The sequence below is a fragment of the Chenopodium quinoa genome, unplaced genomic scaffold (assembly GCF_001683475.1).
Source record: "Chenopodium quinoa cultivar QQ74 unplaced genomic scaffold, ASM168347v1, whole genome shotgun sequence".
NCBI classification, from domain to species: Eukaryota; Viridiplantae; Streptophyta; class Magnoliopsida; order Caryophyllales; family Amaranthaceae; genus Chenopodium; species Chenopodium quinoa.
Genome location: NW_018743196.1, coordinates 822031 through 836676, shown reverse-complemented (window position 1 = coordinate 836676; position 14646 = coordinate 822031). Strand labels below are relative to the sequence as shown.

Sequence of the window (14646 nt, the reverse complement as noted above, 5' to 3'; positions counted from 1 at the left end):
TTATTTCTACTAAATATTATATTTAAGGTAAATAGAACCAGGCTTTAGTTCGTTGTAGTGTATGAAGTTATATTATGTATTAGTATTTTGGATGATATCTTTAGAAATTGAAGAAATTCTATCGGACGAGTATGGGTGAAAATGAGATAAAAGAAGTGGGGGGAATCAAAAGAAGAAGAAAAAGTTAGGAATCACACATACTTCGTAAATTTTTCAAGGGCGTTCATGATAGATACAAATAAAGTTGTATTCAAATGCGTTCATGATAAATACAAATAAAGTTACATGAATCATTAGTGCTAGTGATGTCAATTTCTAATCCGGTAAAACTATCTAAAATCGACTTGTATCTACCTAACTCAACCAAAAGTCAACCGTACTCGATAGTCAATACGATTCATATGTTTATAAAGTTTGGCAGGGTTGGAGTGGATTATGATATTATGTTGTCATACGTTGCCACGCGTAGATTATCATAAAACAAAGTGCATTTATACAAAGTAATCTCACATGGTAAGGGTGAGAACGGAATTGTTATCCTCTACAACTAATTCAAGTTGGTTCGTGTAGCTTTAATGCTTTTATGATATTTATAGGCGATACTTTGTATTAATTACAATCTTTATATTAGTATTATTTAATAAATTAATACCCAACAACCAAAACATTTCTTGCAATTTTGGTTGATCCCACTTTTGGATCTCATAGATTTGGATTTAAATAAATTCAGCATTAAATAGACCTCAAAGCTCAAAGCATACTTTTTCTCATCTTCCTCCACCTATTTTTCTCACCAAAAAAAAGGAAAAAAAAAAAAAAAAAAACTTCTTTTAATTTATTTAATTTTATTTTCGTCATAAATTTTCCCAATCACTTCACCAAACCAAACTCTTCCTTCTTTGGAGTCTCCACCAAAGAGAGAGAGAAAAAAGCCACTTCTGAACTTCATCCTTAATCTCATCTGGAGATGCGAAAATGGTACGATCTCTTTCTTTCTCTTCAAAGATCAAAACTTTATTAATATTTGGGTTTTATTTTTAATAATTTGTTCTTAAATTCATCAACAGTCTTTGGTAGCCAACGTAGATTTCCAGCACATTTTGCGTTTCTTGAATCCCAACGTTAATGAAAAGCAAAATATCATGCTTCCTATCAATGGATTTGGTCGCCGTTTCTCCAACATTTGTTGTAAGAAACCCGACATTGATGTCAATTCAAGGTAATTTGTGCTTGTAAATTGTAATATAATCTTTAGCTTTGTGAAGTAGATTTTGCTGCAACTTTGTTGATTATAATGTTTTGGGTTTAATTGTTTTGTTGCAAATTTTGGAAGAAACTTGCTATGAATTACAAGTTAGGGTGATTTTTGTGGAAATTTTTTCAGGGTTTTGGTATTTTGTAATTTTTGATTGTTGGTTTAGATAATTCTTCGTTGGGCTGAATTTAATTTGATTTTGTGAGAATGTGAGATAAAGCCATAGAGGTTAAGTCTTGTGCTGATTATCATTGAGCTGGTTTTGCTATCAATTCTGATTCTCTACTAGGTTTTCAGCTTATTATAGGGGGTCAAAAACTCAAATCTAGTGAACAACAATTAATGTTGTACGTATACTATATTAGATTTTGAGTAGTGTTTTATCTTTTAGGACTTGAATAACCAGCCAAGGTAAATGAGTCAATGGATTGTGTTTCTTATATTGCATTGTTAGTCAATATGGCTTAAAATCTGGATGGAGGTAAATTGGTACTCCGTATTAGAATTTTAATTTTTGCAATAGTTCTAGCACCGTCATGCAAGGGACATTGTGTCAGAGTTATCAGATAGTTGAGTTTGAAGCTTGTCTTTGCTGAATTATATGTCCGATTGCATGGTTTGGCTACAGAATCCTGATACATGTAAATAGATCGTGTTACTTTGAAGAAAAAAAATATGAATTTCAGATCAAGATGGGATATACTCCTTTTGGAATTCTGTGTGATGGCTTGCTAGTCACTAGTCAGTACTCATCCTAATGTTAAGATTGCTGGGGTTGTTTAATTTTTAAATGTTTTTGTCTTGTCTTAGGTTCTTTTTATTGTGACAAAAAAACATATATCCAGAATTGATTTTTAATGAAAAACTATATTCAAGAATAAGTTGTGGATATATTTTCCTTTGTATGTTTCCTTTCTAGAAAAATTTGATAGGAAGTGGAAAATGGGAGTGAAAGGGAGAAGAGGGATGGGAGGAGTGGAAAGATATGTTAGGAATAGGGAGGAAACTGTGGAAACTCTTTGAAAAACTATTACCTTTTGGAAATTTTGTTTTCTAATCTGTACAAAACAAACAATTGAAAAAGGGAAAATTACTGTCAAATCAAACGTAAAATTTCTTCCGTGCGCATCTTTTCTTCCCAGTACATGGAGCTTGGGCTTTTTATTCTCCATCCATTTTTACTCCTTCAAATAAACTTGGCTTTTTATTTACCAAGCTCTGATTGAATATGCTATTATATTGACGGTTCCTCATGCAGGCTAGTAAATAGGGGATGTAAGCTAGTAGGTTGTGGTTCTGCTGTACCAAAGCTGCAGATCTCCAATGATGATCTTTCTAAATTTGTTGAAACTTCGGATGAATGGATATCTACTCGAACAGGGATTCGCAATCGACGTGTCCTTTCAGGTTAGTGTGTCTGTCTTGTATATGGAACTTTAGAGAGGGTTGCTTGACTCTTTTGTTGATCCCTGTTACTTCAAACTCTCATACTCTCATAGTGACCTTCCTCGTAAGTCTGGTATGTGTGTCCAATCTTGATAATGCTGGCCCAGCAAGACCCATGATCTGACATAAATTGGCTATGTTGTTCAAGCTATACATGTCTATCAAATTTTAACATTTTATATCCTATAAATTAAACCAAACCAACTGAGATTAAGCCAACAAATGAGCTTGGGTATTTGTAATAATGGATTCTGGTTTTCTGTAAGATCTTTTCCTTAACTTTGACTGCATGCCTGTGTCTCACACAGATGTCGATCTCAGGTTTTGTTGCTCTATTACAGGTAACGATAGCTTGGTAGGCTTAGCTGCCGAAGCAGCTAGGAATGCTCTACAGATGGCCAATGTTGGCCCAGATGATATTGACCTTATCTTGATGTGCACTTCTACAGCCGAGGACCTCTTTGGCAGTGCTCCTCAGGTATTTTTTTTTTTTTCTTAATGTTGGCTACTCATGAGTTGAATTATTACAGCTTCTTGAATATGCTATTCCCTTCACCGGCTCACCCAGGCTTGAATCTTCTGCTTAGTGTTTTTATTCTTCTAAAATATAAATGAGTATGTTAATTTAAATATGTCTATTTTGCTTGTTCGTTTTGTAAATTCCCTAAAGGAACAGTAATATGTGGACCATTTGCTTTTCTGAAAACAGCCTCAGTGTGAGGCTTGACCCAGGGACGTGTGTATGCCTATATATTTTATCAGTACACCTTTGATGAACTCAATATTGATTTTTGTGTCAAGAGCTGTTTTTCTTACCGTCAGTTTCTTAAAGCTTTAATCTTGGCTATAGAATGGAGGCATTAGAAAGTTTAGTATGGAATGCTTAGGAATTTAGAATATAAACAAATGTTTACTTACACATTCTACTTAGATGAGATCAACCAAATACAGTTGTGCCTGATGCCTGTTGCTCATATATATTAATGAGTGAAACTGTTGAATTCTGACAACAAATGTAGTCTAGGTAACTAAGCAGTCAATATTAAAGAAAGGCAAAAAGTAGTGATGGTGAAATCTAGTAATAAGTAATGGTTGATTTCTCCACAGGGATGCATATTTTGCATATAGACTTGCGGCCGTTCTTTGTCCTTTCATATTTATACAAGCATCTTGAATCATGCTATTAAGTTATTATTATACAGGTACAAAAAGCATTAGGATGCAGCCGAAGTCCCTTGTCTTATGATATTACTGCTGCTTGCAGTGGATTTTTGCTGGGTCTGGTGTCTGCTGCTTGTCACGTAAGGGGTAGTGACTTTGATTTCTTTTCTCTAGTAATTTCTTTTTATCCCTCAAATTTCAAAAATGCTAATCTTTTGCTTTGTAAATTCCAGGTGGTGGATTCAAGAATGTCCTAGTTATAGGTGCTGATGCTCTTTCTCGTTTTGTTGACTGGACTGATAGAGGAACCTGCATACTGTTTGGTGATGCTGCTGGAGCTGTAGTAGTGCAGGTAAGGTGTCAATCTCCTTTGGATTTTCTGTCTTATTTGTCGGCTCCTTTTGGCTCTCTCAACCTCTCAAATCTCTCTCTTTTTTTTTTTTTTTTTTTTTTTTTTTTTTAACTGGTGGGAAGTTGCCTGTAGTAGTATTTACCTCACTACTTAAGAGCTAAAGATGTAGGAAAAGGTGCAGGGATAAGGTGTTAGTTTCCCACTAAACAAGTGCAGCTTCTTTTCTTAGTGACCCCTATTAATATGATTATGTACATGTGGGCTGTTAAAAACATTCTTTTTCAGTTGAGATAACCTACGCTGTTTCTAAGCAGTACTCTCTTAATATCAACTTTTCCATTTGGCACATTTTTTTTTTTTGGTACACATGGTCCTTGATAAAAGGACGGAGTAGATTAATTAGTCATGATGCCCTTAAATTATGCTGTACAACTGCTGTAACTTTGTATAATTGACTGCCCTTATCCACGTACCACTGTACAAACTATCTCATTCTCTGTCTCTGGCTTTGGTGTCTAGCATTGACTTTGAGCTGTATGTCACTATGTTCTACATACGCTCTCCACTCCATCAAATATTGTCCTCTAATTCAAGAGGAGGGAAAGGGGAAGAAGAAAACAGGCATCTGTATAAGAAAATAGGGTATTTGATATATTTGCATATGACCTGATCTTTGAGTGGCATTTACCGGATTACTGCTTATCCTTTTATTACGTTGATGTGTAGATGCACAAATTCATTTGGTGTTTTTAATTGGACCAGGCTTGTGACAGTGAAGAAGACGGCATGTTTGCTTTTGACCTGCATAGTGATGGTGAGGGTGCAAGGTATGCATTCGAGTTTCATTGAACTAGAGGTGATATATCTTCGAGTCTTTGGGGTGGGCTGACAGTCTCTTTAATTAGATTTATTCTGGATGGAAGTAAGGCTATGTGCAGATGGGCAACTAAGGACCCTGCCAACAGCAGAATCAATATTCAGTTGTTATGGTTGGACTATATGTGATGTCTCCGCAAATCATGTTTCTTATGTACTTCTCTTACATGTAGGCATTTAAATGCATCCCTGAGACCTGATGAAGTGGATGAAGCAATAAGCAACAATTGTGCCATGGCAGGTTTCCCCCCAAGGCGCCCATCCTATTCATGTATTAATATGAATGGAAAAGAGGTCTTTCGCTTTGCTGTAAGATGTGTGCCCCAGTCAATTGAGGCTGCACTTCAAAAGGCTGGTCTAAATAGTTCCAATGTTGATTGGTTATTATTGCATCAGGTATCGTGCTTAATCAACATCTTTTACTTTTGTTTCTGAAATAAGCTATGAAGCAGTGCGTTTTAAAGTATTCATGAAGTTAGGAATAATCTGCTCTCATTTTCAGTTCCTAATTTTCAAGGAAATCTTGGTGCTTTATATAGCTGTACATTAAAGATCTAAAATTGTGAGCGCAGGCAAACCAGAGGATTATTGATTCAGTTGCAACACGTTTGGAAGTTCCTACAGAACGCGTCTTGTCTAATTTGGCAAATTATGGTAACACCAGTGCCGCATCAATCCCCTTGGCATTGGATGAAGCTGTTCGGAGTGGAAAAGTTCAGCCAGGACATATCATTGCAACATCTGGATTTGGTGCTGGTCTTACATGGGGATCTTCCATTATCAGATGGGGATAAAGAAAGAAAATATTGTTCATCATCATCCTCCTGTTTGCAACATCATATTGTTGGTTAAAGAGGAGGGCGTTGGGGGAAGCGTTGTTTAACACTTGCAGTTCTTTCTTGAAGAATCTCACTTCCCCTGGTTACAGATGATTCAGGAGCAACACCTCTCATAATTCACAGAAGCTCCATCAGAGTGGCCCCTTCGCGTGTTATATATATTTCCCTTTATTGCCTGAATAAGTTCTATTTATTCAAATCAGGTGAATTTATTCACACCTAGTTAAAAAAAATCTCCAAGCTGTCATTCATAGTTTTTTTTTGCAGTCAGTACGCAGAGCTAGGAATTTTTTCAGGTGAGTGATTCAAACAGCTTCTCTAGGCCTGTTCATCCTGTCTGCTAGACCGTTTATTTTGAATTGTGTTTAGTATTTTCATCTTTATTGATTTACTGAAGAGGTTATCGCGATTACAGATTTATGTAGAAAACTGTTTTTTTGAAAGGGAGAAATAATCAATTTTTTTACTGAATTGTTGTTAGGAAGGATTTGGTAAGGGTGTCTTAGCTGAAGATGGGTATATGTTGCAAAATGATAATCCTCATTTGGTTTCATTTGACTTCAATTTAATTTTTGAGAATGATTTTATTGAATGTGTTTTTTGCTAATATGATCCGAGACTATGTGCTGTGCAGCAATCTCCTGCTGTAAAGCCAGTGACCTATTTTGGATGATAATAGCACAATATATTTTGGAAAATTTGCAAATTGCAGTCATTTAAACTTCGTATTTTGCAAATTGCAGACATTTAAATTTTTTTTGTAAATTGCAGCCCAAAAGTTCGTATAAATTGTAAATTGCAGCCTGATTCAATTTTTTCATCGGTTTACATGTTGAAAAATCTTTGGTTAAGGTTTTAGGGGTAATTTTAGCCCTTAGGGACCAGAATTGAGCTCGGAATCAGCACAAAAATAACGTAGGTGTCTCATATTAACAGTTTCCCACAAATCGATACATTTTTGTTACGCAAAATGAGATACTTGCGTTATTTTTTTGCTAATTCCGAGCTCAATTCGGAACCCTAAGGGCTAAAATAGTCCCTAAAACCTTAATCGAAGATTTTTCAACTTGTAAACCGATGAAAAAGTTGAATTGGGCTGCAATTTACAATTTATATGAACTTTTGGGCTGCAATTTACAATTTTTTATTTAAATGTCTGCAATTTGCAAAATATGAACTTTAAATGGCTGTAATTTGCAAATTTTCCATATATTTTAGAGATTATGTGACAGTGACATTTTGCCGTCCTGTGTTATTAGGTCATCCCCCTCTTCTGTTTTCGTGTTTTTATAAGGAGTCTGGCATCTTTCACGGTTCAGTTAGTCCATTTATGAAGTTACTAATGTTATGCATTTTGTTGATGTGATGATCCATGTTGATGCGAGAGTTATATTAATCACGATACTAGCTAGTCAAATGACTACTCATTAATAAATAAGTACGGCTTATGAGGACTTAAAAGTCTTAAACATGCATGTACAAAGATTATGCGTAGATGCATGATTATGATTAGAAAATAATGCATCACATAACGACTGAAACTGGTCCATTAGCCCATTATTTAAGCTATTTTTTTGGGTGTGGAAGAAAATATAATTTGATAATTAAGCTGATCAAGTGTTGTTGGCCGGATAGTAGAAATTATTGTAGAAATATAGTGATACAACTCCCCTTCTCAGAAGAGTTGAAAATCCTTTTTAATTCTCAAGCATGGTGGATTCTTCAGATCCGCCTGATCCACCCCATCTGCTTGATCAAGAAATGGTTGATTCCATCCATAAGACTTCTCCGGTAGTGAGTTTTCGAGAGGTTGTTGCTAGTTCTTCTCAGTGGTTTGAGGAGGCAAGGAAGATTGTGGCTACTTCAACTGAATGGACTCAAGAGGAGGATTTAGGACCTGATTCAAGCTTGTCTGTCAAGTTTGATAAGATAACTCTGGATCGATTGCGAAAACCATGGGGTTTAATTCTAATGGGTAAATGTTTAGGAACAACAATTCGTCCTGCTTTCATGCTCAATCGAGCAAAACTTATGTGGAAAGTTAGAGGTGGTCTAGAAGCAATTGATTTAGGTCATAATGTTTTTTTATTTCGATTTACAATGGAGGATGATTATGAAAGAGCCTTGTTTGGAGGTCCTTGGTTTGTTTTCGATGATTATTTAATGATGACTAAATGGAGGCCAAATTTCAGAGTTTCCGAAAATCCGTTTGATAAAATGACTGTGTGGATTAGATTTACAGAATTATCAGTTGAATATTTTGACAAATCGGCTTTGTTTGAAATAGCAAAGCTGGCTGGAACACCGATTCGGGTGGATTATGCAACGGATAGACTTACTAGAGGGAGGTACGCAAGGGTGTGCATTGAGATTGACTTAACCAAACCTCTAGTGACTAAGGTCTGGGCGCGTGGCAATTAATCTCCTATGAAAACATCACTACCTTGTGTTTTACATGTGGCAAGGTGGGGCATATTCAATCTCAATGCATGTTGAATAAATCGAATGAGGTGGAACTTAAGTCAGCCTCTTTTGGACAGCAAGATATGGAGAAGGGTAAATTCAATTTGAACTCCTCTTCTTCTGATGGTGGACCTCAAATCAATGAACCCAGTGGGTTAAAGCCCATCAAATTGGTTGGATCTTTTTCTAAGTCCAACCCATTTCAGTTGTTGGCTGAAAATGAGTCTCATGGGGATTTTGGCCCATGGACTTTAGTTACTAATAAAAGGAAATAGTTTTCTAAACCCGTTGATAATAATTTTAGGAAGGGTAATAATAAGTTTAGTTCTAATAATAAGGTTGATAATAACAACCAAAAATATAATAAGCAATCTGTAGTTGATAATAACAATAATAAGAAGGAATTATTTTATAAAAATAATAATAATAATCTTGTTTATATAAAAAAGGAATGTATTAGTACTGATATTTCTAATTCTACTTTTATAAAGGATAATCCTATTTTGTTCCCTAATAAGGTGATTAATAATTCTCCTAGGCCTGATAATGATCTAATTAGTGGAGAGAAAAGGGTTATTGAATTTGATCCAAATTTAAGTTTGGAGGAGAATATTAAAGATAATCAAGAGTTAGAGGTAATGATGGTGGATGAATCTTCAAGCGTGGCTTTGGATACAACAATTGGCATTAATGCTCATGTGTCAATTTCAAAAGGACACATGGAGGATATGCAATTAGATGTAATACCAGATCCGTTGATTTCCACTCCTCTAAAGTCTAACAGTGAGGTTGTCATAGAGAATAACTCCTCTATTTCTACTATATTAGATATCAATTCTGCTTGTCAATTAAACAATTCAGACTTTTCAAATTCTAGCCATGCAAGAACAGAACCAATCTCCATCTCCACAAAGGTTACCCATAATAACTTATCAGAGAAGGAAGATAACGGATCAAGAATTCAACTCTCAGGATCGAGGGAAGGAGCCGTTTCTTCAAGGTATTCCAGTTCACGAATTACAACATGGATCGGGGTCGAAGTTGAAAACGTTGCAATTATTTCCAACTTCACCGATGATAAAAACTCTGCTGATCAAGAAAAGGCCGGGATCTCCAACGGAACTCACAGGAGCGGTGAGACTGTTGGATGCTCTGAAAAGGAGGCAGGAAGCTCTGTCAATTCTAAGAGCGGAGGAAAGGGATCGCACATCCCCTTTCAAATTCCAAGAAGAATCCCTGTATTTCACTTGCGGTTAGAAACAGAGGTCAAAACATGGCAGATCGCCTTATCGCAACCTTCATCTCTCAGGAAGCGGTGGTGGGAATGCAATTGCAAATCAGATTTTACCGATTCCTGCAGGGACCGAGGGAGATTGTTGCTCAGATGACCCCATTGTCTCTAGAGGATGTGCTGCCGATAGGGATGAGTGCGTTTTGGAGGGATTGGGAAGTGTATTATCTGCCCCCAAATCCACAGCCGACTGATCGTCCTTCTGTTTCTTTGCAACGGCCGTTACCTAATTTGAAAATGAAGTTTATTCTTTGGAATGTTAGGGGAGCTTGTCGAGATGAATTCATTCCACATGCTCGTCATTTAATTAATCTCCATCGGCCTGCGGTTTTTGTTTTTCTTGAAACGAAATCTGATGATATGAGAGTTAGGCAAGTTATGTTACAATTAGGTTTTCATGATTTCAAAGCTATTGAAGCCAATGATAAAAGGGGTGGAATATGGCTTTTCTGGAAGAATGTGGTTGATGTTGCTGATTTTAAAGAGGATTTTTCCTTTTTTCACGCTTTGTTCCATTTTAAAAATATGAACAGAGAAGCGTTGATCACCGGAATGCATGCTCCGGCTTCTCCTAAGGAAAGACATGAAATGTGGAGAGACATGCAATCAGACCTTCCTCCTCCTAATACTCCTTGGCTTCTATTTGGGGATTTGAATGAGGTAACTTCACAAAATGAAAAGTTTGGAGGGCGTGGTTTTAGACATGCTCAATGCAGAGATATGAATAATTTTACAAATGCTGCTGGGTTGTTTGATATAGGGTACAATGGTAACCCTTTCACTTGGAGTAATGCGAGAGATGGTGCAACTCTAATCAAGCAGCGTCTTGATCGAGCTCTAGGTAATGCTGCTTGGGAGGAGCAATTTCCGCACACTAAGGTATTCCATTTACCGTTTACTTATTCAGATCACTCTCCTATTTTAATTGATTGCTCCAACCCTAGATTGAATGGCCCTTTTCCCCTTCGATGTAAGGAGGTTTGGTTATCTCATCCTAATTTTAAGAATTTTTTTGTTACCAATTGGACTGCTCCTTATGATGATTATATGATAGGAATGCATAATTTTCAAAATAAAATAAAAGATTGGAATCATAATATTTTTGGGAATCTTAAGTATAAAAAAGATAGACTTTTAACTAGAATAGGAGGAATACAAAATTATTTGGCTAAAAATCATTCGAGTTTTTTGATTAATTTAGAAAAGGATCTTTTGAAGGAATTAAAAGATATTTATGATAAGGAGCGTATTATTTGGGCTCAAAAGGCAGGTCTTAATTGGCGCAAATATGGTGACCTTAATACTAAATATTTTCACATTGTTGCCAAAATTAAAAAAAGTAGAGGTAAAATTTTATGCCTTTAGGACTCTAATGATAATTGGATTACAGATGATTCAATTTTAAAAAATATGGCAACAGAATTTTACAAAAATATTTTTCAATCGAAAATTCTTAATAAAGGAGGTTCTGGTAATTTTGTTCCTATTAATAAGCTCTCGAATTGTGAAAATATTTTGTTAGCTACCTTTATCCCTAATATAGAGGAGGTTAGGACTTGCTTATTTAATATGGAACCTATGAAATGTCCGGGTCCGGATGGAGTGCAACCTAGGTTTTTTCAAGCTAACTGGGTGTCTTTAGATAAAATTTTACACAAGGTCTGTGCTAATAGTTTTGTTAATAGTTCTTTTAATTCGGATATTAATAGGTCATACATATCTTTAATTCCAAAAGTTGAAAATCCAGAAAATTTAACTCAATTTAGGCCAATAGGGCTGTGTAATACAGTTTATAAATTGATTACTAAGCTTATTTCCACAAAGCTTAGATTTTTTTTGAATAATTTAATTAGTCCCTTACAATCAAGTTTTATTCAAGGGAGGGGGATTGAGGATAATGTTATCATTATTAAAGAAATATCTCATATGTTCCATAAGGCTAGGGTAGGGAAGAATATTATGGCTCTCAAACTTGATTTAACTAAGGCTTATGATAGCCTTGAATGGAATTTCATTGAAGAAATCCTCATTGGGTTTAATTTCCCTACTAATTTTGTTAAGTTGATTATGTTTTGCATCACTTCGCCACAAATTTCGGTTTTATGGAATGGGGAAATAACTACAGAGTTTAAGCCATCAAGGGGGATTAGACAAGGTGACCCCATGTCATCTTATATCTTTGTTTTGTGCTTAGAAAGATTATCTCTTATGATAGAAGACAAAGTTAATCGGAAACTCTGGAAGCCAATTAAGGTAACTAAATCCATCTCTTTGTCTCACATTTTTTATGCGGATGATGTGTTCCTTTTTGGCCAAGCTTCTAAGAATAATATTAAAATCATCATGCAATTTTTACAGGAGTTTGGGGATATCTCGGGTTTAAGAGTCAATCAAAGTAAATCTACTGTTATATTCCCTAAGAAAATGAGTCATAATATAAGAAAAGATTTAATTACAGAGTTTGATTTCACTTCCACTACTTCCTTTGGTAAATATTTAGGAGTTGAAATTCATCCCAATAAATTAAAAAAATGTGATTATTTTGGGTTGCTTGATAAAACTTTTAATCGGATTAAAGGTTGGCAATCCAAGCTATTGAATATGGCAGGAAGATGTACTTTGGTTAAATCCGTGCTATCTTCCTTCCCTGTTTATTTAATGCAGACTAGCATCCTTCCAATGTCGATTTGTGAGGATATTGAGAGAAATTGTCGTAAATTTTTGTGGAATAAAGTTGATAAAACCAAATATTCACCTAGGTTAGGTTGGAGTCATATAACTAAGCCTATGGAAATTGGAGGGCTAGGGATAAGGAGATTAAAATTGTGGAACATAGCTTTTATGGCTAAGTTAGGATGGAATATTCTCACTAAGCCAAATAAGTTATGGGTAAGGATTTTTAATGAAAAATATTTAAAGAGGAAGGGTCTTTTTGAATGTCATGCTAGTGCTAATCATTCTCAAATTTGGAAGGATATTTTGAAGGGGAGAGAATTATTAGCCTCGGGTCTAAGGGTGGGTATAGGAAATGGAATTTCTACTTTGCTATGGCATCATCATTGGGTTGGAAGTTCTCCATTGAAAGATGTAATTAATTGTTCTATCCCACCTCATATGAATCACTGGATGGTTTCAAATATAATAAGGAATAGGGCTTGGTATTTAAAGGATATTGAGCACCTTCTTCCTCACTATGTGATCAATATGATCAAGGCTACTCCCTTGCCTAAATATAGTGATATGGAAGATTTTTTTACTTGGGATTTAAGCAAGGATGGTATTTTCAATGTTAAATCAGCTTATCACTTCCTCTTGAAAGGAAAATGTATTGTTTCCTCTAACATAAATTCCTGGAAAAGTATTTGGAAGATTCATGTTCCTTTCAAATATAGAATGTTCTTGTGGAATTGTGCTCATACTATTCTGCCAGTAGCTGAAACTCTAGCCAATTTTATGCCTTTGATTTCTCCCATATGCTCTAGATGCAATCTTTATTCGGAATCTCACATTCATATCTTTAGAGATTGCTTCTCCTCTTCGATCTTATGGAATGATATATTTGCAAAGGTTTATCTTCCAAAAAATTTTGATTTCAATATTTTTAAAAATTCTTCGTGGGATATGGATAAATTATAATCTTGGTTTGGATAAAGGATGGAAATTGATTTTTGTTACAGCCTTGTGGCATCTTTGGCTACATAGAAATTCCACGATCTTTGATGGAAAACAAATAGGTCCAGTTTCTCTCTTCACTAAATTCTTCTTTGACTTTAAAATTTCAAACTCAATCTTACAGGAAACAAGGAACAGGAAAGGGAAGGACAAAGTTTCTTCAGGCTCTCAGTGGGAGCCTCCAAAGGAAGGCTACTTCAAAATTAATTCAGATGGTGCTTGGTTAAATTCTGTTGTTTCATCGGGAGGAGGGGTGATAAGGCGTTCTGATGGCTCTTGGTATGTTGGATTCTCCTGCAAGTATGATGCTGTTTCTCCATTATTGGCTGAATTATATGCCATAAATGATGGATTATCTATTGCGGAAGATTTGAGGTTAAAAAAGGTTATTGTGGAAACTGATGCAAAGGTTCTTCGTGATATGCTTCTGACTGCTGGTCCGAATCCTCATCATGAACTTGCTGCAGCTATTTGCGATGTTGCTGTTGTTTTATCTAACTTTGATGTGGCCGTGGTTACCCATATTCCAAGAGAGAGAAATGAGTTGGCTCACAGATTGGCTATTCATGGTAGAGAGATGGCGGCTAGTTACAAGACTCATTATCTTGTTCCAGATTGTGTTTCAGATCTTTATGAAGCCGAGAAGGCTCGTGTTGCAGCAGGTACTAATCAACAAAACTGATGTTAAGGTTGTCTTAGTAATGGATGTTAGCAGCTTTTGGTTACAAGGCATGGATGTTAATAGCTTTTGGGTTACCTTATGATGTATATATTTCTCTCATTAGGAGAGTTAGTTCGGTGCTATGGTTAGCCAATTATACTGGCAACTTTTGTAAGTACATCAATTTTCAGTGTACAATGTTTTGGATGTATTATGTAAATACTAAGGCTTTAGCCTTTTAATCTAATATACCTTCTAGTTGTGGTAAAAAAAAAAGTGTTGTTGGCCGGCAAGAAAAGTCAAGTTTAAGCGCATATTCTTTCGAGATTGTCTTGTTCTTCGGTTAATTACCGTTCTATACCGACTAATTTATATTTTAATGTTATAAGTTTCTTGACTTTATTCTATAGCTTGTTGTGTATGGAATGTAATGGATAGAATAATAACTGTGTAGGTAACTTACTAACATGCTAACTTAGAATAGTTGATGGAAGATATGTACTATTATTAGGAAGCACAAAAAAAAAAGAGACTAGCTCTCAATAGACTATAAGTACAATATTGGGAATGACTAATTCCTTCATATACGCTAGCCATAAGATGCTTAGAGCTTGTTCCTTTGCGTTTTGG

The 14646-nt window shown here is 35.5% G+C and overlaps 1 protein-coding gene across 1 annotated transcript; it reads left to right on the top strand.

The window, feature by feature from the left end:
• Positions 1-633: 633 nt before the first annotated feature.
• LOC110733002 (3-oxoacyl-[acyl-carrier-protein] synthase III, chloroplastic-like) lies at positions 634-6521 on the top strand. Its single transcript, XM_021913007.1, has 9 exons — positions 634-978; positions 1068-1219; positions 2514-2662; positions 3043-3179; positions 3904-4009; positions 4096-4214; positions 4977-5041; positions 5264-5486; positions 5663-6521. The coding sequence occupies exons 1-9, from the start codon at positions 976-978 to the stop codon at positions 5882-5884; spliced, it is 1176 nt and encodes a 391-aa protein (XP_021768699.1). The 5' UTR covers positions 634-975; the 3' UTR covers positions 5885-6521.
• Positions 6522-14646: the final 8125 nt, after the last annotated feature.

Bases quoted from the DNA above. Each gene is read 5' to 3' on its own strand.
- LOC110733002 (XM_021913007.1), top strand. The intron at 4,215-4,976 runs GTAAGGTGTCAA...TAATTGGACCAG, and splicing joins CTGGAGCTGTAGTAGTGCAG to GCTTGTGACAGTGAAGAAGA. The intron at 5,042-5,263 runs GTATGCATTCGA...TCTTACATGTAG, and splicing joins AGTGATGGTGAGGGTGCAAG to GCATTTAAATGCATCCCTGA.